Source organism: Corvus hawaiiensis, chromosome Z (assembly GCF_020740725.1).
Source record: "Corvus hawaiiensis isolate bCorHaw1 chromosome Z, bCorHaw1.pri.cur, whole genome shotgun sequence".
NCBI classification, from domain to species: domain Eukaryota; kingdom Metazoa; phylum Chordata; class Aves; order Passeriformes; family Corvidae; genus Corvus; species Corvus hawaiiensis.
The window spans coordinates 79453105-79479338 of record NC_063255.1 but is presented as its reverse complement, the minus strand read 5'-3'; the positions used below and the strand labels follow the sequence as shown (position 1 = coordinate 79479338).

Below are 26234 nucleotides of genomic sequence, written 5' to 3'. Positions count from 1 at the left end.
TCCTGGTAGAGCAGCAGGATACGGTGATTTCTGTATCTATCAATGTCTGCTTTAACACCACAAATACATGTCTCTGCCTGGTTAGGTGCTCTTAGCTTGTGTGTGTTGCACTCCGTGGTCTGTGATGTCCCTGGCAGTGGCCACCCCAGCCCAGCCACGGGGCCCCACCAGCAGGCACACTGCTGGGGGATTAGAGCACCAGTCGTACCCCGACCGCCAGACCTTTCCTCTCTGGCAGTGATGGTTAAGTCTTCCCCCATGGGTCATAGCTGCTCAAGTTTGCTTAAAGTAACTTTTACAGCTCCTGTTTTTTTTTTTTTCCTGCTTTAGCAGGGCTGCTCAGAGCTCTGTGAGTTTCTTTTCCTGTTTGAACTCTGTTTGCTTTTGGCCAGCCCTGCCTTTGCTTCAGTCAACTGCTTACGTTTTAATTAATTTCAAAATGGGTTGAGTATTGTTTGTTGGATTTTGTGATGCTTTTCGAAAATGGCAGATAAAGGTTGCTAAGAATAAAGTATTGCAGGGATTTCCCTATTGCCAAAACATGTGCATATTACTGGCACATACATAATTTTAGGTATGAAGGGGACTGGCATGAGAGCCTTTTTTTGCCATGAGAAAATGTCTCAAATTGAACTTCTGTCAACAATTCCTTCGACTGATTTCCCTGCGGGTCTTATGGATCTCTTTTAAAGCTGTCTTAAAGAGATATTGACAGGTATTCCGTTAAACAGCAGGTGTTTTGTTTTTAAGTAAATCATCTCATCAAGGAGAAGTTGAGAAATCAGTAGAAATGTCTAAGAAAAACACACCAGGGTTGATGCTCTTCCCCTCCAAGGAGCTGGTGTGAGCAGGTGGGGTGTGCAGAGGGGGCTGCGACCCCATGGCAACTGATCACCTCCCTGTGGGGAGGGGTCCCTGCTGGGATGGACCTGGAGCTGCTGGAATGGGAGCTTCAGTCAGCACAAGGAGGACCAAGCTCTTCTCCATCATGGCTGGTCTGCAGCAGGCCAAATAGCGGGTGAAATGCATGTGGGGGTGCATGCACACACACCTGTACGCACATAAGCAGACGCAGTCTGACAGGCATGGCCGTGCAGACACACACATGTCTGTAGGCTCTTGGAATACCTCTTCTGAGAAGGGAGAGATGTACAGTATGTCCTGGTCCATAGAAACCCAAATTCCTGTGCTTTACCAAAGCTGTTGTCGGGAGGCCACCTCGATTTCTGTTTTGGGACAGTGCTTGGCTGCTACGCTGGCATACTGTCATTCCTCTTTCTTTTGTGAGAAGAGCTACTTGGGCTCAGAAAATGTGAAACTCATTATAGCAAGCTGCATTACGGTAAGACTTCAATCACTTCAGTTCACACATAAGCAGGAATTTTCAGATATATGTAATATATGTCATAATTTGAAATTCATACAGATCTAGTGATTTTTAGGGGTTTTAAGGCTTATAATTTTAAAATGCCTTTCCACTAGCAGCAGAAGCTGTGCCCTGGTATGGTAAATATTGTTCAGAGATATGTCTGAAACAGTCCTTGCCACGGAGATCTTATACTAGAATATAATTAGAGTTCTCTATTCTATAATATGCTATATTAATTAGCAGTCAAAATCCAATTTTTAAAGCCCAGCTTTGAAATGTATTTGCCCTTCAGGCCACGTATCATTGTGCCACAGCTTGAAGTGTCCTGTTTCACTGGGCTGACCATAAAATAAATATAATACATGTCATCATGTATTTTCCAATTAGAAGGAAGGGGGGACATGGCCACTTGCTTTCTTCTTTTGGGAAATTTAGTGTTTTATTTTCAAAGTTGGATGTCCATGCTCTGCAGCTTCTCTGTTGTTGAAGAAGGGGATGACACAAACCCTTGCAGGGCAGGCAGAGCTTGTGCAAGGACATGTTTTCTCCCAGCCCTGATGAGCAAAATACTAGTGTGATTTTGGGGGGGAGTCACAACCCATGCCCAGCAGTGCCCTGCCTGGCCAGGGCAGCCCGATCAGCTGCTGGGGTCCCTGGTGGAGCAGCACAGCAGATAAGGAAATTTTGTGAACCGTTTATTGTTTATTCTGAGTCAGTGTTTTGTTCTGTGGAAGCAGATTGTTCCTCCGGGCAATTTCAGGTTTTGACTGCTGGTCCTCCGTCTCCCTCCTCCCCTCCTCTCTCTGTCTGGGATGAAAGAGGGGAGGTTTGAATGCACATTGAACAGTGGTCCTAAATCTGGCTTCACCCCGAGCGCTGCTCAGAAATTTACATTTTCATGCTGCTGGAGGGATACATGTGAATCTCAATGATCTTTCAAAATTTTTCTTTAAATAAAAGCAAAGCTGTTGCTTGCCATTCATCCCATTGTGCAGGGGCAGAGGACAGCCAAAATGTGGTACTTGATAAAGGGAGAACCTTGTGCAGGGCTTCCATTTTCATATAAATAGTGTATATTTTACATCCTCTTCTTCCCTGATCTGCAGTTTGACAACACCATTTTCTCAAAGTATAAATGTAAGAAGTTTATACAGTAAAGTCTGTTGTATTTTTTTAGTATAGAAATATATATAATCATAGCACAGGAATTCATCTTAATCTTAGTATTAAACTTAGTGTAGAAATTAATATAATTAAAAGGAGGTAGGGTTTAATAAATGAATATGAGGAAGATTAAAAGCACAAATATATCAGAGATGTTCTTGGTTTTATTTAACTCACAGGATGCTTTAAGTAAGTTTTGCATGTGCAAGTTCTCCACAGAAAAAGAGGGAAATCTTGACCGAGATTGTCTGGATCAGTCTTTGAACTGCTGTATTTGGAAGAGTAAAAAATAAAGTAAATACAAAAATAAGCAATCACAGCCCTTCCTTCAGGCAGAATTCCACCTTCTGTGTGCATACCCACCTTATAAAAAGCATGAAATGCTCTAATGTGGTACTGGCATGGCCTTGGAGGACATCAGGTGGCAGGTGTTTTGCAAGGCTTTGCGAGGAATGGAGCTCTGAGCAACTGCCGTGCGTCTGTCCAAAACTGCCCTCTGTGCCTTGGGTCGCGGTCTGTGGGATGGGAGAGCATCATCCTCGGGCACCCCGGTGGGTTGGTGAGCCCACCTCTGCTCCCTGACCCAGTCTGTGTTCATTGTGGGTGCCAGCTGCCTGCCTGTCCCAGGGCAAAGCCACCACTGCATCCTTGGGGAGGCTCCTCTGCAGTGCAGCCCCAGACCTGCCGCCCGCCTGAGGCTGCTTGATGAGGAGTAAAGCAAAGGTGACAGGGGCTACAGGCTAGAGAGAGAGTGGCACAAGGGGGGCCCCAACACGCCAAGGTGCTGACGTTGGTGGGTGAGCCAAGGGAACAGCCAGGACAGTGGGGGTGGAGTGGCCAGGAACCGCCCACAGGGCACCGGGATTGCCTGTGGGGCACATTAATTCATCCAAATAAGGGAACAAAATCAGAGGGAATGGGAAGTATCTGTCAATTTGATAAGAGTTTTGTGATTTATTTAGTGATCTAGAGCCAGACAAAACACTGTGGTTGATGAGAAATATTGTTGCAGATTTTTCTAGGTGTCTCTACAGCAAGATTTCACCTTGGTTGCAGAATCAAAACTCTCCCTGGGTGTTTCAGTTTGAAGAATTTATTGTAGGTGAAAAAAAAGCCTTATGCAATATATTGTGAATGAGAATTAACTTTTAGATCACCAAACAGATTTAGTAACAGGAGATTTTGTTGTAATATTTCATTCAGCATTAAAGCTCTTGTATTTATTTTCTGAGTGGAGCAGTTTTAGCTTCTTGTATTAGGAGTATTTGAGTCATTGTATCATGGTTTTCCCCTGTGAAGCAGGGGATTTTGACAGTGAAGAAGAGAAACTTGGTTGGTTTGCCCTCAGGAAGAGCATGCCTAGTGATTAACAGGAGTTAACTCAGTGGTAATTTTGATCTGTGACCATTCTGCATGTGCATTTCTGTGCAACACGGCACTTGCAGTGCTGAGTGCCAAGGCAGAGCTTTGAATTACAAACACCTTTTTCTTTATGAATTAATTTCCTTAACAGGCATTTGAGCCATAAATAATGCACTCAAATATGACAATGTGTCTTTGCTTTTAATGATCAGGCCTCGAAAGGCTTGATTTTCTCTCAAGTATATCCACAACTCACTCATGCCAAAGGGCACTGATGTGTCACTGTCCCATCCATCCTCCCTGTGATCCCGAACGATGCTGGGGTGACAGTTCAGGTGGGTGCTGGAGTCCTGGCAGTGGCAGTCACTTTGTGTGCGGTGACTCAAGTTCATACATCACACAAATCACTTTTTTAACAGGCCAGTTAGTGCTTTATCAGTGTCTCAGTGACAGTCATTGGCATGAGCAAGTGTTGAAAATAAAAATACTTCACAGTGTAGTTCAGGTGAGAACAGGTGGTATGAGCCCTGACTTGAATGAAGAGCAGCAGTAAGCAGGTGTTGAGCTCTGAAGCACCTGAGTGAAATATCTTGTATCCAGATACTACATCACATGCTTCAGGCAAAATTACTGACTTTTTCAGTAAATGAAGAGGAGGCATAAAATTATAGATGATATAATTTTAATTTGCAGTCATCCACCTTCTAATGGAAATTAATAGTACAATCAAAACTGGAGAAATTTTTGCTGTCTGTAAATCACAATAATGTTGTGATTTGTGTTACTAACGTGGATGCCTCAGAGTCAGACGCAGGATTGGGATGGGACAGTTTGCATTTAAAAGTTCACGAACATGCAGGACGACTCTGCACACAAGTTGTAGTGCTTGCTGTAAAAGCATGGGTGAGGTGAGCCCCTCCGCTGACATGAATCCTATAGCGGTGAGAAGCTGCTGTGGGAGCACAGCTGTGTGTGCACAGCCGGAGCGCTCAGTGCTGTCGACATGCAGAATTTCCAAACAGCTGTAGCTGCATCCCTATGCCTTTAGCTTACTGCCCTTCCATTTCCTTCTTGGTTTCTTTCTTTTCACTCCTGCCAGCCCAAAGGCTGCATGTGAGAGGGTTATGGCGTGACAGTCGATTATTCAGTGTGTCTTCCTGATTTATTGCACATTACCAAACCCTGTTTGGAAATAGATTTGCTCAGCTTACAGTCTGGGTGGCTGAGGTTATGCTCAGTCGTGTTGGCACGCAGCAGTCAGGATGCAGGGCTGGAGACACAGACTTGGTGAATTCGCAAGGAGGAGAAGTGTATGCTCTGTATTAACTTCTTGTTCCATGTGCTCCCACGCTTGCAACCTCTGGGCTTGAGCTGGGCATCCCCACAAATGCAGGCAGGGATAGCTCCACTGGCTCGAGTTGGGACCTTTGGAGCCCATGCCTCTGAGGGAATTAAATCCCCACCTGAATTTAGATCCCAGGGGGGCAGGACAAGAGTGTGGTGTCCGGAAAACTCCTCCCAATAGTTGGACGTGGGCTGATACTCAAGTGAGGCAGATTTAGTGCCCAGTGGGTCAATAGCTTTCTTTTACCAAAGAGGAAACTAGTTTCTCCCCTTTAGTATATCAAAATCTGTTAGCAGTTTCAATAATTGCAGTCATCGTCATGTTGAATATATTATAGAAAAATATTCATATAAATTAAATATAATTAATTTTTATTTTGTTTTTCAGGAGAAATTGATGTGGACTGGTCCATCTCTCATAAAGACTTAGAGGTAACACAAACATCCAAATTTTTCTAGAATTCTTTATTTTGTTGCTTATTAACAAGCAGAACAAAGTAAATGGGATTGAAAAACCCATCTGTGGTGTTTGTGTGGGACAATTAGCAGTGTCCTCCCACAGGAGAAAGGAGTTCCTGAACTGGGGCTGGCACAGAGGCAGGAAGGGACAGGGATGCAAGGAGCTGGAATGCCTCCACAGACTCTGCAAGGTGGACATCAGCTCTTCCTTCTGGGTGTGTTCAGAGCCCCAGAGCTGTTTCACGGCAGCCTGGTCCCCTTCCCAGGCAGTGCTGGGAGCCAGCAGAGTGTGGTGCCTTCCTGGGCTCGGCGCAGGGGCGGGCGTGGAGAAACTGCAGCCCAGAGTTCCCAGGCGAGGTGCCGGAGCATCCAGGAGGACTGAGCTTCAGCTGCTGTGTCCAACTCCTTCCCTTTTTCTTTCCAATGTCCAGTAGAGCTGATACAATCAAGTGACATTAATAAATTCTTTCCCTGAAGAGAAATGGTGTTTTTATACCTCTCCTGTTCACTCATCCAAAATTTCTTTTTTTTTTTTTTTAATCTTGTGATGTTTACTAGGCAATGATAGTTGTAGATAGGATTTTCAATTCTGGCTGCCTACACAGAAAGTATGTGTGAGGTCATTGGGAGAGAGACAGTTGTTTCCAGCTTCTCTTTTTTTTTCTTCCTTTTTCCTTTTTAAGTCTTTCTTTACAATTGCAAATTGCAGATTTCATCCAGACTTGTATAGCATTGTACTTTGTCCAAGCAGTTTCCCTTAATGTGTGCAAGGGAACATGTAACTTGCATTTGCAATTGATGTTAGTTTTATTTGTGTTCTGGAGAAAATTCCAGTTTGTCGTGACATAGCACAGTGAGTAAAAGTATCTTGGCTAATTGAGGGAAAGCTTCACAAATGCAGTATTAAATAGCAAAAAAAAAAATCTCCTGAAGTGGAAGTTTGGACGAGTGCTTTTCTTCCAGACAATGCAGGTTTCTCTGTAACAGAATTACCCATTCCAAACCTGCATGTGTAAATTGTACATGTGAAACATTAGATTTCTGCTGGATCACTGCCAGCAGTGACCTTTATAATTCCCAGTTCCCAAACCACAGAATCTCAAGTGGTAAATGCATTTCTCTCTCTGTTTCACCAGGCACGGATCTCCAACTACACGGGTATGAGGCACAGCAGCATGCGGTACTACAAAAACGTTACTTGTAGGAACTGCGACAGGCCAGGACATTTGTCCAAGAACTGTCCCACTCCAAAGGTAAATGCAATGCTTAAATCACTTGTACTTTCAGCTGTTTTCCTAATACACCCTTCTGCTTGCCATTAGAAGCGTTGTTTCGGTGGTTTATCCTTTCTTTGAAGCATTACTCTGAGTTGCAGGATAGCTTGCATGAGGTCCGCTTACTGTATAAAATTATCCTCTGTTTGGCTATGTCATTGCTTTTATTGTTTTTATAAGAGAGAAATATATAGACTTATATCATACAGAATTATATTGAATGATTTATGTTGGAAGAGACCTTAAAGCTTAACTTGTTCCACCCCCCTGCCAGGGGCAGGAGCAACTTCCACTAAACTATGTGGCTGTAAACTGAGCAAGAAAAAGAGTCAAGTGTCATACAGAAACATCTTTTTTTTCATATGGTAAAACAATTTGAAAGTGTAAAATATTTTTCAATTGTATTTTCAATAAGGAGAATCCATGAAATCAAAAATACAGCCTTAGAAATTAAATGAAAGCAGAAAGTGTAATGAACTGTGATATGAATAGTGTTAAAAACAGTGGACAGGACAAAACTGGAGCTAACTTTAAGCAGCTCAGATAGATGCCAAATATTCCGAAAGTTTGTCCTGTGGTTAGAGGTTTAAAAGGCAGTCACGACACTGTCAAGAAGTGGGAGCTGTTGTATGACAGCCTGAATTTACCAACCCCCACAACAGAATCTGTAGAACCCTCGGTCCTCCGCGCTGTTACCCACAAGGACACTCAGAATGACCACATCCCACGCAACCCTTGGGGGAAATACACTCACTCACTGGGAAAACCTGCTTTACAGAGATAGGTTTGGCCTCAGAATAGTTTTCTGCATGTTGTATTTGTCACTCCAAGTGCTGAATTGTGTGTCATGAGGCTATGCCAGGTGAGTCTGGATGGCAGCTGAGTGCCCACCCAGCTACCCCTTACACACCCCCATGTGGGGCAGGAGAACTGGAAGGATCTATTGAAACATTGTCACTTAATATGATTCTATTTCTGTTTTTCCATAGAAAGTTCCCCCTTGTTGCCTGTGTGCAGGAAGAGACCATCTACAGCACAACTGCCCAGCACGTTTCTGTCTGAACTGCTGTTTGCCTGGGCACTATTTCAGGGAATGCCTAGAGAGAGCCTATTGGAACAAACACTGCAACCGCTGCGACATGAAGGGCCACTATGCTGATGTGAGTAGGGTCCTTTGCACAGAGATTGGGCATCGTTTGGTTTGTGTCTGTCAAAAACTGAATTTACAATGGCCACAATGTCTTCATATTTTTTCAATTTTACATAGTGTATAAGCATATGAAAATGTTGTGTTTAGTCAGTACTTTACACTATCAGAGTTTTCATGGAGAATGGTTCAAAGAAAATGAACCAAAGCGTTGTCAAGACTTTGTCTTTAGTTTGGTTCAGTTCAGCTGTGGTGGACAAAAACGTCCTTTTTCTGTGGAATGAAAGGCGTAGTGAGGTTGAAATCAGGAGACACAGTACCTGCAAGTGTACCAGGAAGAAGTAAAGAGTAACTCTGATGCATCAAGAATCCAGATCTATGGTTTTTTCACTATGATCAGATATTAATCAGTGAAAATACTATTAGAGAGAAGTAGTTTGAAGGCTTTGGGTTTGACATAATCTACTAAAGTAAAACATAGAAGAAAATTAAAGGGAGAACAAATGTATTTGCCCCTGTAATCTTGTATTACCCAATGTAATCTTGTATTACATTACTATGGGTTTATATGTCCCCAAAATTCAGTCCTATATGTAGCAGCCAACCTATTATGATATTTTTTTCTCTTTAATTAAACACAAAAAGGGATAAAAGGCAAGTTGCGGTAATTTTGGCGTACATTCACACTTCATTTTCTATCTATAGATATGGCCTATATGTTTGTTTTTCAAATACACCTGTGGGATTCCCTAAATGCTGGATTTTTTGATATTCAGAAATATTTGAATCTCTTTCTAAATGTCTCCTTCCTGCCTTTATTTCTTCTGTTTGGTCGAAGAGCATGTCACAGTGGTACATGAGATGTGCAAAGGACAACCCGCCTAATTGGGGCTTGCTATTTCTTATGATATTTGAATGTGTTCCAGATATGCTTCTGCTTATAGATAATGTGCCCACAATACCTTTAAAGAATGTGAATTGTACATTTCTGCACCCTCATTCTGGTAGGCAGTGAGACAAAATCGTAATCTATAATGAAGCATCTTTTCTTTGCCATCTTTTCCCTTTTACACATTTTATGACCCCAGTTCTCATAAGCTGATGTTCTTTTCTTTAAAGAATCATGAGTGCTCTATCATGCAAGCATTTAAATCCTACTTGAGTCATGCAGGTTATCAAGAACATCGCAGCATGTATTTTTTCTGCTCATTTAGGTCCACCTTAAATCAGAAAGGTTTTTCTTTGAAACTTTGGGCAGTTCTTGAGTGTTCCTGCATGGGAGGTGTAAGGCTGCCTGTGTCATTGACCTGTGTGGTCAATACTGGGGCATCAGAGCAGGAGCTCACTTGCCCAGTCCTCAGAGAGAGGGATGGCATGGCAGAGCAAAGGCAAAGGAATCAAAACCAACAGTAAATCTTTCCTGACATCAGAGCAGGAAGCCTATGAAGCCAACAGGTGATCAAGACATGAAGGGAACACTTGGATAGGACAAGGTTGCTGCTGGTGGCCTGAAGATATGTTTTTGCATCTGAGATGTTCATAGCAGAAGAAACCAGGGATGTTCCCATGCTGAAAACTTACTTTGTGGAGGGGAGCACCAGAGAAGTTGTCAAATTGAAGAGAATGTGAGGGTTACTACAAATCTGTGAGTACTAACCCAAAACTGGGTAACCATTGCCCAAAAGATGCAGAGGAGCATGAAGGTGAAATGGCCCAACCAGTGATGGCAACAGACACCTCGTGCTTGGCACATGACTGGTCACTGAGTTACTAATGCAAGGACGGTGTGTAGGGGCTGTCCCAGGGTGAGCTGGGGATCCCAGACTGCCAGCTGCACGCATGCACCAAGCCAGGGGGCAGGAACCACGGCGGTGGCATGTTGAGATGGGTGTATAAATATAATATACATGGGGTGATTCAAGGCTGCTTTTGTAAAGGAAACCCACTTCTCAGGGATCTCTGGAGTTCTTCAAAGGAGCAGGTTGACAAGCATGTGCATAAACATGATCCAGTTGACATAGCCTACAAATTCCAAAAGGCGTTTTACAAAGTTCCTGACCAAAAGCTTTCAAGGAAACTAAACAGGCATGGAATAAGAGGATAAAGGTGGAATATGCTAGTGTGACATGGAAAAGGGTGAACAATGGGGTGACAAGATTTGCTGAGAAGACTGAATTACTTACAGAGTCAGTGCTGTGAGCCAGTTGTGCAGGACTGCCCAAGAACTGTAAGAATCAGAGGGAGAACACAATAAAATGGCAATTGAAATTGAGTGGCAATAAACGTAAAGTAAAATAATCCCACCTTGTTTTATGGAATAACAGGTTCTGCATATTACTATTCAGGACTCAGATCCTAGTTATGAGATATGATTCCACAAAACATCAGTTTAGTCTTCACAAGGTGAAAAAAAAAATCTGGTGAAATGTTAGGAATCATCAGGAAAGCAGGAACACTTGGGCACAGCTTTGGTCCCTGTCTTCTGCATCCCTCAGCATGGCCACAATTCCTCAGCCTGGAAGGGAAGTGACAGAGGGAAGGGTCTGTAAAGAGCTTCAGAATCATCTGTGATGGGAGACAGTAGTCAGGAAGCAGTTGTTCAGCATTTCTTCCAGTACACCTGATGAAGGCAATGAAAGCCAGGTTGGGAAGAGACAGTACGAGGTGACTCTCTGTGTGGTCGGCAGCAGAACTGGAGGCTCCTTACTGAGGGATACAGATCTGCCCTGCTTCCAGGGGAAATGGGAGCAGTTCATAGAAGAGAAACCACAGAATCCTACACCAGGTTGGAAGGGACTTCACGGATCATCTAATCATCATCCCCAACTTTTCTTGGCAAAAGCAAGGTCTACACAAGATAGCCCAGCCAAATCCTGAGTGTCCAATGCTGGGGAATCCAGCATTTCCCTCAAGAGATGATTGTATTCATTGTGAAAAGTTTTCTGCTGTGTCCAACTGAGATCTCCCCAGGAGTAACTTGTAGCAATCACCCCTTGTCTTTCCCATATGACTCCTTGTGAAAAGCAGAAATCCCCATACTCTTGTTATCAAACGTACATTATGAAATGCTTTGGATGCTCAAAGGAGGTAGTAATTTGTCTTTCTCAGCAAGCACTCCCTTTTACTGTAACAAAGAGGGTGCAGAACAGGCTCTTGTGCATAGTGTGTCAGACTGACTTTTCACTTGTGTCCAGAAGTGCCTGTGAGGCAGTTCAAAGTGCTTCACCTAGTTTGGTTAGGAAACATTCAAAGTTACTTAAAACATTTTAGGGTCATACATTTTTGATCTGCTAGATCAGTCTCTTTTCCTGAGACAGCGCTGAGAACACACAGAGTCCTCTTAGCCGGAGGTGTACTGGAGGCGGCCCAGCGTTGCATGGTTTCCATGGGAGGGTCATCAGAGGAGCCATTTTTGATTGATTCAGTGTCAGTTAGGTGGATGTCATGAGCCTTGTGGTCGGTTTACAGCCTTACGCGCCAGCAGCAGGGGTGGGAGAAGGACTCCACGAGCAGGGGATGTAGCAGGGACCATGCAGAGGGGGCATGTCTCCCTGTATACCTGGGAAAACCAGCATACGGGTGCTCGGTGAGCTGGATGGGCTCTCCCAGGAGCTGGCAGACAGCAGTGCCCAGGTGCTTGGTGCCCTGCAGCCACGCTGTGTCTGATGGTCCTATCCGAATGCCCAAATACCCTTGTTGTCAGCACTCGTTCCCAGGAACCAGGTGGGTGCTTCGACTGGCATCTTCTCTGCCTGTTCTGACAACTTTTTGGACGTGCAAACCACCACTGGCCTCTTCTCTCCGAGGAGGTTCCTTCTGCCTTTGTTGTTTCTGGCATACTGCTGTGGGCTGGGATGGAGCTGGAGGTGCAGGAATCGTTCCACAGGGGTGGCTGGCGTCCACGTGGCCCATTTCCCCTGGGTAGAGAGCACGACGTTTGCTCTTTCTCCTTAGTTCCCCAGTGTCCTTCCCCACCCTTCGTGGGGCTGTGCACATCCACCCAAGGGTGAGCATAAGGCCGTGTTCCCAACGGCCAGGGTGACACCGGCAGTTAACCAGCTTTGCCTGCCCAGCACCAGCGCCTGTCTGCACTGGCAGCGTGGGGAGAGGTCTCGACATCTGCTTGTGCAGGAGTGGTTTTGAAGGGAAGCATTGTGTATTTTCCGCGGCAGTTCCCATGCGGAGGTGATGAAAAGTGTGTGTTTTGGCAAATCTTTTGTTTTATTGTGGTGGCTTGCAGCGGGGCAGCTCCAAGCAGCCGCTGCTTCTTTGACAAAGCACCAGAGGATTCTGTTAAAAAGTTGTGTTTAGTAATTGTAGTCGTCGTGTCAGACCATAACTGACTCGGAGCTGAAGGATTTTTGCGAGATGAGTAGCTATGCCAGCAGGGACCCAAGTCTCCTGGGCCAGCCGCGCTCTCATTAAGATTTGCCGCTAGCCGTGGCGGTGTTCGGCAAGTATGTGACGTGCATGCTGTTATTGTATGCTTGGCTTGTCAGCCTGCAGCTTTCTGACACTCACTTATGTCACTCTTTATTCAGAGACGAAGAAGCTTTTGATAATTTGACAAGACAAGCTCTTAAACGATCTAGGTCATGGCCTTCACTGTCTGTGATTGTGAACATATTTCCTGAAAGCCCTGTCACTCATCACAGCTACATTTTCTCCCGGGGAGCCGCGGGCCCATCCCGGTCTCCTGTCAGCGCGTGCATTTTGGTTATTCATACGCCAAATACAGTAGTGGGGTTTTTCCTTCCCTTTCGCTGGCACTCGCATGTTAGCGGGGCTAATCCGCTCCCCCGCGCCGCGCGCCCCGCAGGGCCGCCGTCGAGGGCCCTCTCGGCGCGAGGCAGACGACCGGCCGAGGGGAGCGGAAAGGAGGAAAGGCCGCTTAGTGCCGGTTTTGTGTTTGCTCATTGTTGTGGAAATATGAGAACTGGTGGCAAGGGCCTCGTCTATTGAGCTCTCGAGTCCCGGTCTGCTGTCAGGGGCTGTTTGAGATTGAGTGTTTTATTTTCTTTGATGTTCACATTGGAGAATAGGGAAGTGGGAATTAAACAACAGATGCATTAAGCTGTTGTTCTGGTAAAACAATAATTAGCACCTGATAAAATTCAATGTGGGTCAAAATGTGCAGCACCCAGTTTCAATTCTCCCGGTATGGCACCCTGCACTGGGTCAGCCTCAGGCACGAGTGACCGCTCTTCCGCACTGACTGGACGTGGTCCGTGGCAACAGGGACATGGATTTGGGGGAATAATGGCGCGGCGCTCGCACGGCCAAAGGTGTGGGCAGGTGCGGGGACGCGCCCCTCACCCATGCGCTCCGTGGCTGCGCGGCGGCAGTGGCACTACCCTCTAGAGTAGGCACCTTTTGTGCTGGTACATCTAAATGCAAGTAAGGTCAGACCACTGGGGCAGGAAATAAATGCAATTTTATTTTAATGTAGTTCATCACGCTGCCACAGTAGCTGAGTACCACGAGGGCTTTTCTTTAAACGAGGGCCGTTCATGGTTAAGTTCTTTTAAATAAATAAGGAAAATCATGGGTTTGGCAGCAGTTGTGTCTGGCTATGCTGTCTTCCATAGCAAACCTCTCTGCTTCGTTTGAGGAGCCAGTATTTGGTAGTAATTGTTAATCATACTTTTTGTCATTCCATGATATAAAATGCAGACAATAATCCTGAGCTGATGCAAAGTAATGAGGTTCCTGGTTAAAAGCACCGTCTCCAAAAAGCTGTTGTTTAACAGTCACCCCTCCTCAGCTATTGTACCCCACTTCATAATGGGGAGCAGTATTACCCCAAGTCACCGTCTGAATGAAGGAATATGCTTAGCCTTTCCTCACCATCTTCATCCTTACCTTCTTGTTGTATTCCCTTACCCTTAAAATGTCCTTGAGGATAAAACCCACCTCTGGACAGCACCATGAAGGGGCTGGGGCTGTGCCTCTCCCACAGTTTTGACAAGAGCTCTGCCAGCTGTGGTTCGCAGTCTGAGCTATAGATTTTTGCTCAAAGTGATGTCTTTGTGTCCAGAGCAGAAAAAATACCCAACCAAACAATTATTCAAAAATAAAGTAATTTTGATGATGATGATGATGATGATGATTATTAAATAGCAGACATGTGAGTAAAGGTCATACCACAGAGTGGCATTTTGCCAGTATAGGAAAACTCATTGATTGCAATTGTTCAACCATATTAGTCTGGGCACACTGTGGTAATCGAAAACTATCCAGAACTAATGTATAAATAACTGCCTGCTACCCCTGAGCTGGACCAGCACAGCTGTCCTGCACAGCTGAAACCTCTTCAGGTCTGAGGGAGATGCTGAGAGCTCTGGTACAATATTTTTACAGGCTACAGAGTGTTTATGTGTTGCCTCTCTGAACCCTGGCTAAATTAGGGAAGGAGGAAAATCCTTTTGTTTGTGCTCAAAGACAGCTTGAGTGTGTTCAAACTGTCAGATCCTCGGTGAGAAATGTGATGTCCTTCACACATTTCCTTTATAGAAATATTAATATAAAACTCAAATATTTACACACAGTATTTGAGTAAGAGGAGAAATGTTGAACCATTACACAGAACAGATTGTAGATTTTTCTGCAGAAAATTATGTTACTGGTAGAATGAATAATAAATAATATACTTTCCATCACATCTGGGAAAAACATACTGTATGTGCCACAGGGTGACTGGCAAAAACTTGGCTTTTATTTTGAGAGATGCTGGTTGTGGTGTGGGTTTTTTTAATTTACATGCTCCATCAAAATAAAAGAAGGCAAGAATTTAGGCATGAGTGAAAAATTTATTCGAAATCTAAAGAAATGTTAATAGTACTCATTTGCAAGTAGTCATGAGACTTCAATGTTTGAAATTGCAGCTGCAGCATATTATAGAGAAGCTGTGGAATACAATATTTCTTTTTAAAGTACTTAAAATGAAGATTGGCAAGCCAAGGTGCTAATTGTTCAAATGAGTACGGAGCTGTTCTAATAAGAGGGTAAATGTTCTAAAGAGAAGTGAAAGCCCTCTGCTGCAGTAGCTGTGTACCAAAATGACAAAAAGTGCCACAATTTCCGTGTCTGTCTGTGGCTCAGGGGCCGTCAGAAATATTGTACATTTTGTAAAAGCATTAAGAATCCCTAAGAGAGTGATCTGAGCCTCAGTGACCACCAACATGTTCTGATTTTGTTTAAAAGATCCACGTTTTCCTCTTTACCGTCTCTCATATGTCCCTCAGGTCAATTGTGTCGCTGCTGGGACTCAAAAACCTGCTCTACATTTTTTTTTTCAAAGGGCTGCACTTAGGAGTTGGTGTGAGAGTCTGACAATTAAAAAAAAAATTTAAAGTAAAAAAAAAAGCAAGCAAGTCATTGTAAAAATAGCAACATTAGAGCAATCTGTTATGGTTCTTGTTTACAACTCATCTGACATGAGGCTGCTGAGGATTATTACATGTAACAATTATATTTTGATTAGGAAAGAGATACGTACAAAAAAGGTAAAATATTTCTGTTCCTACGTGAAAGGAAGGCACCTTGTGATTTAATTTCTAGAGTGTTATGTAAATTTAAAATGTCAGAAAATGTAGAATTTAAATCTGCCCCTGTTTGTTTTGCAGCATTAATGCTTCCTACAGTCACGAGCACGATGCTCTCCCAAACTTCTGCCCCTCGGAGAAAAAGGGCAGAGAGAAAACTGTTACTGGCTTTCTGACAATGGCAGGGAGTGTGTTAAACCAGTGTAAAATTCAATTAAACTGTCTAGCCGGGTTTTTGAAGCTGAAATGCAGACCCTTTCAGTTAAGCTTCTTATTTTCCTGTGACCGACACCAGTGGATACTGTGTTATGCCAAAACCAACAGGCTGTAAAGCACCTTGTTTCATGCTCCTAGCTGATCAATATTTTTATTTTCCAGGCTTGCCCAGAAATATGGAGGCAGTATCACCTAACAGTAAGTAGAAACACCTTTTTTATTTTCTTCTACACCCAACCTATTTACTCCTCTGTGAACTGCTGACCATAAAATATAGACAAGCATCTTCTCTGAGAAGATAATAAACATCTGAAGAGTTTTTGAACTGAAGAAGGCGATGAAACACTGTCGCTATTTTTTAAGCATCTTTAAAACTTCTGAATTCATTTTAATAGTGTAATAACTAAATTAGTGCCTTGCCTCTCTTCTCTCAGTGACCACATTTATACATAGAAAGAGCGTTAAGTTTTAAGTTGGGATGCATAGCAGAAGCAGTAATCTCATCTCAGATATCCCAGATGCTGGTAATTAGGCACTCTGTGTGACAAAGCTTTCTTCTTAGATGAGTGAAATAAATCTCTGTTAGACTGGAGACATGAATTTGAGGAAAAACACCTCATAAACTTTTGCAGATAATTTATAATTAGTCAGGATATAGCTGTGACTGCTTCTTTGGCCTGCCTTAGTTGATCTTTAATCCCTGAAACAAGAAAATAAAACTTTGTGAAACTGTACCAGGTTATTACCCAAGATTTTTCCTCATATGTAAAGTAGATATAAAAATAAAACAAAATGCATATAAATTTGGTTAATGTTGAAACCTGGTACAATATTTAACCAGTAAAAACAAATTCTTGGATTGGTGTCACAGTTTTTGAATATATTAATTTCTAAATTTGTCAAACATAAAAACACCTTTAAAAATCAGGGTTTTGTTGTTCCTCTGAACTTTTGCTGTCGTTCCTTCCCAGATCGGCCTCACATGTATTTTGCTGTTACAGATAATTAACCCCTGTTCTCTGCTCCAAACAAAGTAGAAAAGTTTCTCCACTATTTTTCTTTTTGTTTCTTCGGCTTTTTCTCTGAAGCAGTAGATGGGATGTGCTTTATAATTTGTGCCTCCACCTCTTAATGGTAGTGGAATGCTCTTTTTTCTGCTTTCTTCTTCAAAATTCAATGAATAGAAGAATTCTGCACTTAAAACCTCTCATTTGTGTTTTGTGCATAATGATTCTAATACAAGGATCTGCCCTGGAAATCTTCCACCCTTCCTGAGAACTTACTTTTAAATAGATTTGGTAAAGAGTTTTTGCTGGTTTGGTTGTTTTTGGTATTTTTTAAAGAAAAACATTATGAGCAAAAGGTGCATTTACTGAGTATTTTTGTTTGCTTGTTTCTTTTAAATTGGATGAAGGAAAAAGGTAAATGCTGGTTTTCATTATAATCCCTAAAGGTGCATGTAAAAACATTTTCTGAAATGTTTATGATACTAGGAACTTAATAATCAGATAGAAATATTTGGTGCAGTAACATCTTGGGTTCTGTTTTTTCCAGAAATAGAACATTTAATTTAATTTTAGTCTTACCTGCCGTTGAAAATTCCTCAAAAAGTGAGTTGCCATCAACAAATATAAAATATTTATGTCTGTAAAAAAAAAGTGGGAGGTAGCTTAAACTTGATCAAGTGCTGTACTGGGGCAAAATTTGAGGTATCTTGAGGTAGAAAATTATTTCTGTGGATTTTGTAGAAAGCATTCAGGGTTTACGCTTAATGTAATGTAAAGCTAGAAAAACGTGTCAAAACAAGTTCTTGTTAGAAAATGTAGTGGTTACAAATATAGGCATCTTATTAGAAGTACCCATTTGGAAATTTTTGGTGCATTTTGGGGACATTTTGAAATGTGGTCAAATATGGACACTCACAGATTAAATGGTATCGCATCAGGCCCTACCTTCTGATAAATAGCTTCTTAATTTGCAGTGAATTGCAGATTATCTGCAAATAATCCGCATTTCTGACATGTGGGAAATGTTTTGCATGCCTTCATTTTTTGCATGGGAAGAGTACCTTTGGCTCAAAGTTACATTAGTAGTTGGGTTAAGCCTGGAATCAAAAAATTTTTATGGTAAAAGACATGCTTGATATTTGCAATAAGTAAATTAAAAGAAACTGCATTATCTGAATTGTTTAAAAGTATGAGTCCCATCTTTTATTGTTCCCTTTAAAATATTCTCTTTTGCACCCAAAGAAGAGCAGAAGTAAATAATATTCTGGCAAGAAACAAAACTTCTACATTAGAATAATGTATAATGTTTAAATATATAGTATATATATATCTGTAGGATTGTAACAAAAAGCCAAGATTTTTTACTCTCATAGCAGCACAGTAGTATTTCACCATAGAAATTATCTTACAATTTTTGTATTGTAGAATAAATATTTTGGTACGAACAGGATAGCAGTTTTAAGAAAAATACAGCATGCTTAAAACAAAAGTGCTGCTGTGGCTGTCACGGCCCACAAAGGCTGCCCAGTTGTTGAAGGCCACAGAAAAGCTTTTCCTGCACTTCAGTCATGGATACAACCACTAGATTTAAACTGGTTTTGGTGAACTGATGGTGAGCATCCCATATGCAGGTACATGTACGTGCAGATAAACTCGGGCGTTCCATTTTGTGATAATACACCGTTTTTCGGCACCGTTCACAGAGGGCTGTCGCAAAGTTTGTCCCAATGCTTTGCGTTCTATAAAGTATTTGTAGTTAATTTCTTTGAATGTGAAGAATCACACGGCCTTCCACCTCTCTCCTTTATGAGGCTTTTGGTTATTTTACTCATTTTCTGGCACTTTCCTAGGAGATGGACTGCCATCTATTGACTCCTCAGAGCCCCTGCACGGCATGCGGGGTGACTCGAACAATGACTCAATAACAAACCCATTCTGCTCTTGGGGATGGTGGTGGGGTTTGTTGACGTTGGCCATGGTGACAAATTTGAGCACGTTGCAAATAATTTGTTGTATGGGCAGAAACATCTTATTCCAACCAAAACAGACTGCCAGCGCAAGGAATCTTATGAAGAAATGGCAAAAAGGTTTGTAAGTGGAATATTTTAATTTGCCTTTTGATGGAAAAAAAGATTATCATAAGGCATTCAATGAAGCTTAAATCTAAGGGCTGTGTGATAATCAAACCTTTATAAGTGGCTGAAAGTAGTTTCTTTAAAGTTGTTCTTTCAACTCTTTTAACTACAATTATTCTGAAAGAAAAACCCAATCAAAGTCAGCAGAAAAATCCAACTCCCACTGTGGTTTAAAATAATATTTAATAACCTCTTAAAGACAGTGATTTAAAACTTTTACACATCATTTTCATCATGACTGCTCTCTGTATTTCTCCTGTATCAGAGAAGGGCAATTATATTTGTCAAAATATATTTCAAGTTTTTATTCGTGTAGCGAATTTAATACGATCTATTTCGTATCTATTTGCAGTAAATTGGTTCATACCCACTAATGTTTATCAAAGGCATTATTATCAATCAAATAATAGGACAAGGACTTCTTTCACAGATTCAGGATAAACAGTTTTGATCCTAGCTTGCTGGAGTGTCAGTGATGATATGTGTGATTTTTTTGGGCGCAAGGCATTTGGAGGCCTTGTTGAGCTCTTTGTTCTGGGTTATGAGGAAGTTTAGCTTACAACTCTGACTTCGTAAATGCCAGGTGCTCTGCAACCCAGAGAAACACAGCCTGTGCTCCACAAGACATGCCATCACATCCCCTCTCCCACCCTAAGGATAACGGGTACACACAGCATCATTTTTTCACCCTCAGAGCACTTGGCTCTTTCTCACTCCCTCTCACTTGACACTTCAGATTTGAGCTATAAATGTAGTGATATTTATTATGTATTTTGAGTGGAAGCCAGGTTATAGCCCTCTAACAAGCAAAAAATATAAACTTTAAATAATGCTGAAGAATCGGTGGAGAAACTTGTGAGAAGGCACCCAATGATTTTGTTTGTTTCAGTTTCGCAGTTTATTCTTTAGGAAATACAGTATTTTCCTTCAAGTTTGACCTGCTGCCCGTCTACCTCGCTGTGTCCCCAGCAGCAGCTCCTGTCCTCAGTGGGTCCAGGCTCTGGAGGGGCAGAGCTGGGGGTCTGCCAGTGGGAGTCTAAATCTAAATCACTGCAGTCCCATAGTGACACATTCCACAGTGGACAGCCCTTCTCCCCTCTGCTGCTGGTGTAAGCAGCCCAGGGCTCTAATCTGGCCTTCAGGGGAGCACCTTGGGCTGGGGTGCCTGTACCTGATCAGCGGCTGGGCCCTCACTCCAGTCCCGTGGATTGCAGTGGCTTCATGGCCTGAGAAACCTGCTGTAGCTGCTGCTAGTGGTAGCATTTCCACCCAGCAGATGACATCACTGGAGAAAAAAGAGGAAATTTATTTATTTTCGGTGCATAGAGACCCTGTTTTGCTCTGGGTGTGAAGTTGCACTTCTGCCGTGAGTCCCCAAAGTGTAGGCTGGACTCCCCCAGTGCGTGGCAGTGCTGGTGGGGCAGCCAGAGGTGCATGGGGCCTCTGTGTGTTTTGGTGTCAGATTGAGAACATGCTGGCTGCAGATCTCACCACATCTGCTTTGTCAGAGTGGCTTGTGCCATAGACGAATGGATGTGGCCAGTTCAGCCCAGGCTCAGGATGAGATACCGCAGTCAAACAGGAATGAACTTTGCAAGTGTTAGCATCTTCTTCACTAAATATCACCTGAGTAAAGAAATTCTGTCCCTAAAATGGGCAGAGTAAGTTTTTTATTTTCCTGAAGTGTTTCTTGGTGTTCGTGTATGTTAAAACATAAATCTCACTGGGACCAGGTTTTTTTTCCTGTAGGGATTGCTCATTTTTATAACCCCTTCCTGCCGTGGTGCTGCTCCATCCAGCCACACTGACGCTGCCCCCTGTGCCCTGCCCTCGCCAGCCTCATCTGTGTGAAATCTCCGAGGTCAAGATGGCCACTAACAGAGTTTTAGAACCATCAGAATTTTTAAATAGCAGAAGCTATCATTGGACACACCTTTTGACAGTTTGTTAATCCTACTTTTAATCCGCCTACATGAAGGAAGGTGAATCAGGAACTGGCTGATTTGGCCCTGTGTGTGAAGGACATGAAGGGGCGATGCGTCTTTTGTGTTTAAATTTTGCGCCCAGGTTTCTTTGTGTGCATTATTAAAATTCTTCATGGCCTGCTACTTTTTTTGTGAAGTGAAAATGTAAACCATATCCCTCAAAGTCAATTTCTATCTGTTACAGCGTGACTTCCAGAAAGGGAAAATTAAAAATAATATAACCCTGGCAAAAAATACTTAAGCTTGAGAGACAGAGAGGGCGTTTGGTTTCCAGGTATTTTTTTAGGTGCTGAGCGGTAAGCGAAGGGATTGGTTTTGGAGTATTTCTGGGAGGAGGTTAACCCCCAGTTTCCTCGCAGCTGTGGCTCTGACATGGCCGCAGGGCTGGCCGTGCTGGCCATGACACAGAGCCATAGACCATGGGATCAGCATGCTCTTCTGGAATGCTTCCACACCTGGCCAGTTCCTCTCCAGGTGCTTCAAGGCTATTTCTAGTACCTGTAGTAAAAACACCAGTCTGTTAATGAAATAGGCCACGTATTTCTCATATTTTGGAATCCTAGAGTGGGCCCACATGTACCATTGCTTCAGCATCCATTCAGCAGGATATTTTACAGGGACAGCAACTTGGAATTACCAGGGATATGGATTTAGGGTAAGGATGACTCTGGCTCTTGTGAGTTTTGGGGCAACATGAACACCTGGAACATGACGGTGTCCACACACCTGCTTGGGAGGTGCTTGGGTTTGTGAAGATTTTCTGCCCTTCGAGAGAGTGCTCGCCTCATTAGTCGGGGGAGGAGCTGGAGCAGAGCTTGGCCAGCAACAGGCAGATGTTTTGGTTTTAAACTCTGTGTTGTCCAAACCTGGGCCCTCTTGCAAGTGGTTTGCAGTGTCAGAGATGCTCCTGACATGCTGCCAACCTTGCACAGCTGTCGTGGAGAAAGCCAGCAGGTTAGAGGGGATCAGTGTGCTGGGCAGAGCGATTTTACTGTTTGTTTTCCCCTACTAATTGTAATTTGCTGTGTTGCCATTCTCTTTCAAGTTTCAGATACTTTTTGAGGCTATCAGAAACCTAAACCCCAAATCTTTTTCTATTGCAAAGGAATCATATTTCACAAAAGATATTCTTTCTGATAGCTTTTTTTTTTCAGAAAACAAAGAGACTTTCAGGTCCTGAAATAACAGTTAGGTTTATCCATTCTGTAGCTTTCAGTACAATAGCATGCTACCTAAAAGTTCTTTCCCAATTTTTATTTTAAAGGTGTATTTAAATGACGATGGGGAAAAGAAGTAGCTTTAATAACCCTGTATAAATTTTCTGCAAGGACCTGAGTGCATGTTTCAGGTGGGATGCAGAACCTTCCAGCAGCATGGGCATCACCTGCCACTTACCTTCATCATGTAATAACCATGGTAGGAAGTGTCGTGCTTTCTCTAACCTTCATCTGTCCTGTGCTCTTCTGCACTTGCTCCCCAGAAAACAAAATAAAAGGTGCTTTTAAATTGAGGGTTAAAGACAGATTACATTGTGACCAAAAATTGTGGTTTTGTATATTTCTGGAAGCAGTCTGGGAGTGGGGAGAGAGTAGAATAGAAAGCTCGGATGACTGAACGTTTCTCTGATTTTGGGGTTCCAAATGACATTGTTGTGTTTGTGTTGGAGCGCGGCATCCCTCAGAGAGCCCCGACTTCAGCACGCATGTTGAAGTGGTGTAAAGAACCATGTTTGCTGCAATGTCTTTCACATCGGACTGTGAAAGGGAAAGGGAGAAGAGCAGGGGATGGAAATAAATGTATTTTACTATTTTAAATCTTTGTGCGGTACATGACATTTGGTGACAGGTATCCCTCCAGCCCAGCACACCCCAAAACCAGAGAGGTTTGGGTTATTTTTGTGACAGATCAAAGCTGTTGGGTGAGTGGTTAATTAATCAAACAGAATAATCAAGGAAGGTTTGCTGCGGAAATATTTCCCCTTCATATATTCAAATGCAGTTCTCTTAAGAGAAAGGATTAAGGTGATTTTTTTCTTTAATGCTTACAAATTCAGTTAAAAATTTTCACCTCTTTCCTTTAGTTTGAAAAGGCGAACTTACACAAGCATTTCTACTACTACTATTATTATTATTATTATTATTATTTCAAGTATTAACAATCTAAATATGGAATATAGAATTTTCAAGCTAGAATGAGGTTTCCAATGCATTTTTAAAACATTTGAGAAAAAAAAATTCTGTGTCCTCTTTCTGCAGTCAGTGCTATGTATTAATATTCATATTAAAGTTCCTACATTCTGAGAATTTCTCCAAACTTGATATGAAGGTGTCTTTTTTAAGTTTTGTTAGAACTGTGAACCGGTTTCAAAATTCTGTAGGAAACCAAAAATCATCTGCATATTTAACAGACCTTTTAAAATGTGAAAAAAATCACAGTTGCATATAATATGCATAAATGCCATAAAATGGATTTTGGTGCATTTTCGTATTGCAAAGTGGAAAAGGCATAAAAAGTCGGTGCATCTGTTTTCACTGCGTGGTTCATCTTGCTGGTGATTCATGTGTCGGAGCAGCCCAGAGCTCATGCCGGTAAGACAGTAACTTCCTCAAGTTATGCTTGATCATGTTAATAATCTACGGATTAGGATTCCCTAAAAATATTCACTGATTTAATTCCAAGAGGGTCTATCATGTCAATGATATTACTACATCTTGTTAGGTCCTGTCATGTGTATAGAAAAGTTTCTATCCCCGTGACAGAATTATCCTGATTTTGATTTCAAGTGTTGAAGAATCAAGTATAAAGGGAATTAAAGGAGCCGAGGGCCCGCACAAAGTGGTGAGGAACACGGAGCTATGAGCAGGTGCTCACAAAGAAGTCTCAGAAGTGTGTATGAGGTGCACTGTGTGTGCACACGTGCTGTGCCACCCACCGAGGGCCACAGAAGGAGGCGTCCCACGGCATTTTTGGCTACAGAGGAGTGAAGTTGGGCCTTTGGTTTTGACTCATTTTTGATTGTTGAACTTGGGTTAAATTAACATTTGACAAGCATATTCCAACAGCCATGAGAGTGGCTCTGAAATGGGCAGAGGTAGCCCCCCCATGAAGGAATGGCCACTCCAAACTATGTCTGGCCTGACACGGCCCCTTTCCCCGGTGCAGTGCTGCCCAACGTGGGGTGGTCAGGTGGTGAGGAAGAGGCATTATTTTTACATCAGAGCAGGTGAGGAATTCGCAAGGAAAGGACAGTCACTGCCTGGTTCAGACTTTCTCATAGTTGTGTCCAGAAGTGGCTTGTCTTTTTTTTTCCCCCTTTTTTCATTTCCCTCCCCTCAAACATGCAGTTTCTCTGCTTGTAGCCTCTGCTCACCTTGTAGCCAACAGAAGGTATTTCTGTGTTGTTTCTTGACTATGCAGTTAATTCTGTTCCTAAAGATTTTTTATGACTTCTTTTGGCACTTAAAAAATGGGCTGGTGAACACCTGTGCAGGAGTACAGCCACTGGAGGGTTTCTGTGGACTAAGTGATAACCCTGAAATATCTTCTCCTTTAAAATTAATTGTCCTGGATTTGTATGGGATAATCAATTTCTGTCTGAGTTGTTTTGGTGCCAGATGAGAGCTGGTGAAATTAATTCTGATTTTCTGATGGTGGCATCAGGAGGGAAAGAGAGGAAAAATGATAGCACTGAGATACTCAGAAGTTGGTCTGGGGGAAACTGTTTTGGTCAGCAGCATATTTACATGGTGTGAGAGAGCAGAAATCTAAAATGCTCTCATCCATTTTTAGACACTGTATACTATTCAGGAAGTTACAAGTCATATTAAAGTAAAAACTTTAAGGAATTGAAAACAGTTTTAAAAAACAGATGTGCAAAAAGGACATGGAGAAGCTTTTGTTCGTCAGTGGTTGTATACGAGCTGTCACACGTTTCTGCAAGGACATATTCGGGATGAATGTCACTCGTCATGAATCTAGGTGCAAGTAACTACTATTGCTGAATATATATGATGCTTTTTAATGGAGAACACATGAAAAAATTATGAGGAAATGGATAAATATTAACATGTGCAGTTGGCATGTTGGTAATGTAAGGAAAGTGCTTCTGTGAAATTGTCTGTTAGTGAAGGATGCTGCAGGCTGAAGCTCAGCTGCTGGGGAGTTTAAAGGGAAAAGATTCAATTATTATCTATTTAAAATGTACCCCAAAACTCACTTCTAGCAAACTGATGCACTGCTCACTTGGCATCTCATATTCTTCAGCAGCACTAAAATTTTTTCCCATGTTTACTTCCATTTTAGCTGTGATTAGAAATCACCTCCAACAAAATATTTATTAAGAATCTATTTATCAAGAAATACCTATTAAGAATGCTCTCCTAAGAAAGATGTGGCACTTCCTCCTTTTGGGTCCAGTGGTGAGGGATGATCAGCAGACGACATAAAGGTTAAAGAGAGAGAAAGGAAGCTGTAAATCATTCAGAATGACAGTAAAAATTAAAACCTTGGGGTTTGTCAGGCTCCCCCGTGTATTAGCTAATAAATATAACTGTGCTTTAGTTCTGTTCATCTTCTGATTTTACAGGCTTTGCAAATGTTTGTTTTCAGATTAATGTATGTGTAACTATGCATATGCTTAGCACAGGGGCACCCGGTGCCGTGCCCGGGCAGATATATAGATATATAGAGATATATATAAACATTTGGCCAATCCCCTAATAAACATTCAAATAAAATATACGTGTCCCAGTGTGTGAGTCTCCTCCTCCTCCTCCTCCTCCTCCTCCTCCTTCTCCTCCTCTTCCTCCTCCACCACCTTCTTCTTCTTCTCCTCCTCCTCCTCCTCCTTCTCTGCACAGTCTCTTCCCACCTCCCCCACTCCACTTCAAAGCTTGTGGTCCTTTCTCCATCCGTGTACTAAAAGGTTTCTTTGTGAGCCAGGCCATTTGTCCGTCATTGTTTGGGGCCCAAACGGTGGTGAAATACCCTGTCACCGATCTGGAGCACGGTGAATGGCAGCTTCTCTCCGGACAATTGGCGGCGGTGCCGAGAAATATTCCTGAGAGGATTATTTAACCTTTCAATTTAGGGGGCACAAAGCCCGGCTGATTAATGAACTTTCTGATGGGCGCCGATAAGCGGATCTATTTCTTTATTTCCTCCAAAAGTGATTCCTTCTCCTGTCCCATATTACTATAATCTTAAACATAAAATGTGGCAAATAGATT

General features: G+C 42.5%; 1 protein-coding gene across 7 annotated transcripts in view; it reads left to right on the top strand.

Moving 5' to 3' along the window:
• The window catches only part of ZCCHC7 (zinc finger CCHC-type containing 7), an 87438-nt gene that overhangs the window by 50980 nt on the left and 10224 nt on the right, over window positions 1-26234 (top strand). For all 7 annotated transcript variants that reach the window (XM_048292156.1, XM_048292157.1, XM_048292154.1 and 4 more), the window contains 4 exons: window positions 5628-5671; window positions 6835-6951; window positions 7962-8132; window positions 16042-16077. In XM_048292156.1, the coding sequence (XP_048148113.1) occupies window positions 5628-5671; window positions 6835-6951; window positions 7962-8132; window positions 16042-16077 (368 nt within the window). The remainder of the gene's footprint in view (window positions 1-5627; window positions 5672-6834; window positions 6952-7961; window positions 8133-16041; window positions 16078-26234) is intronic.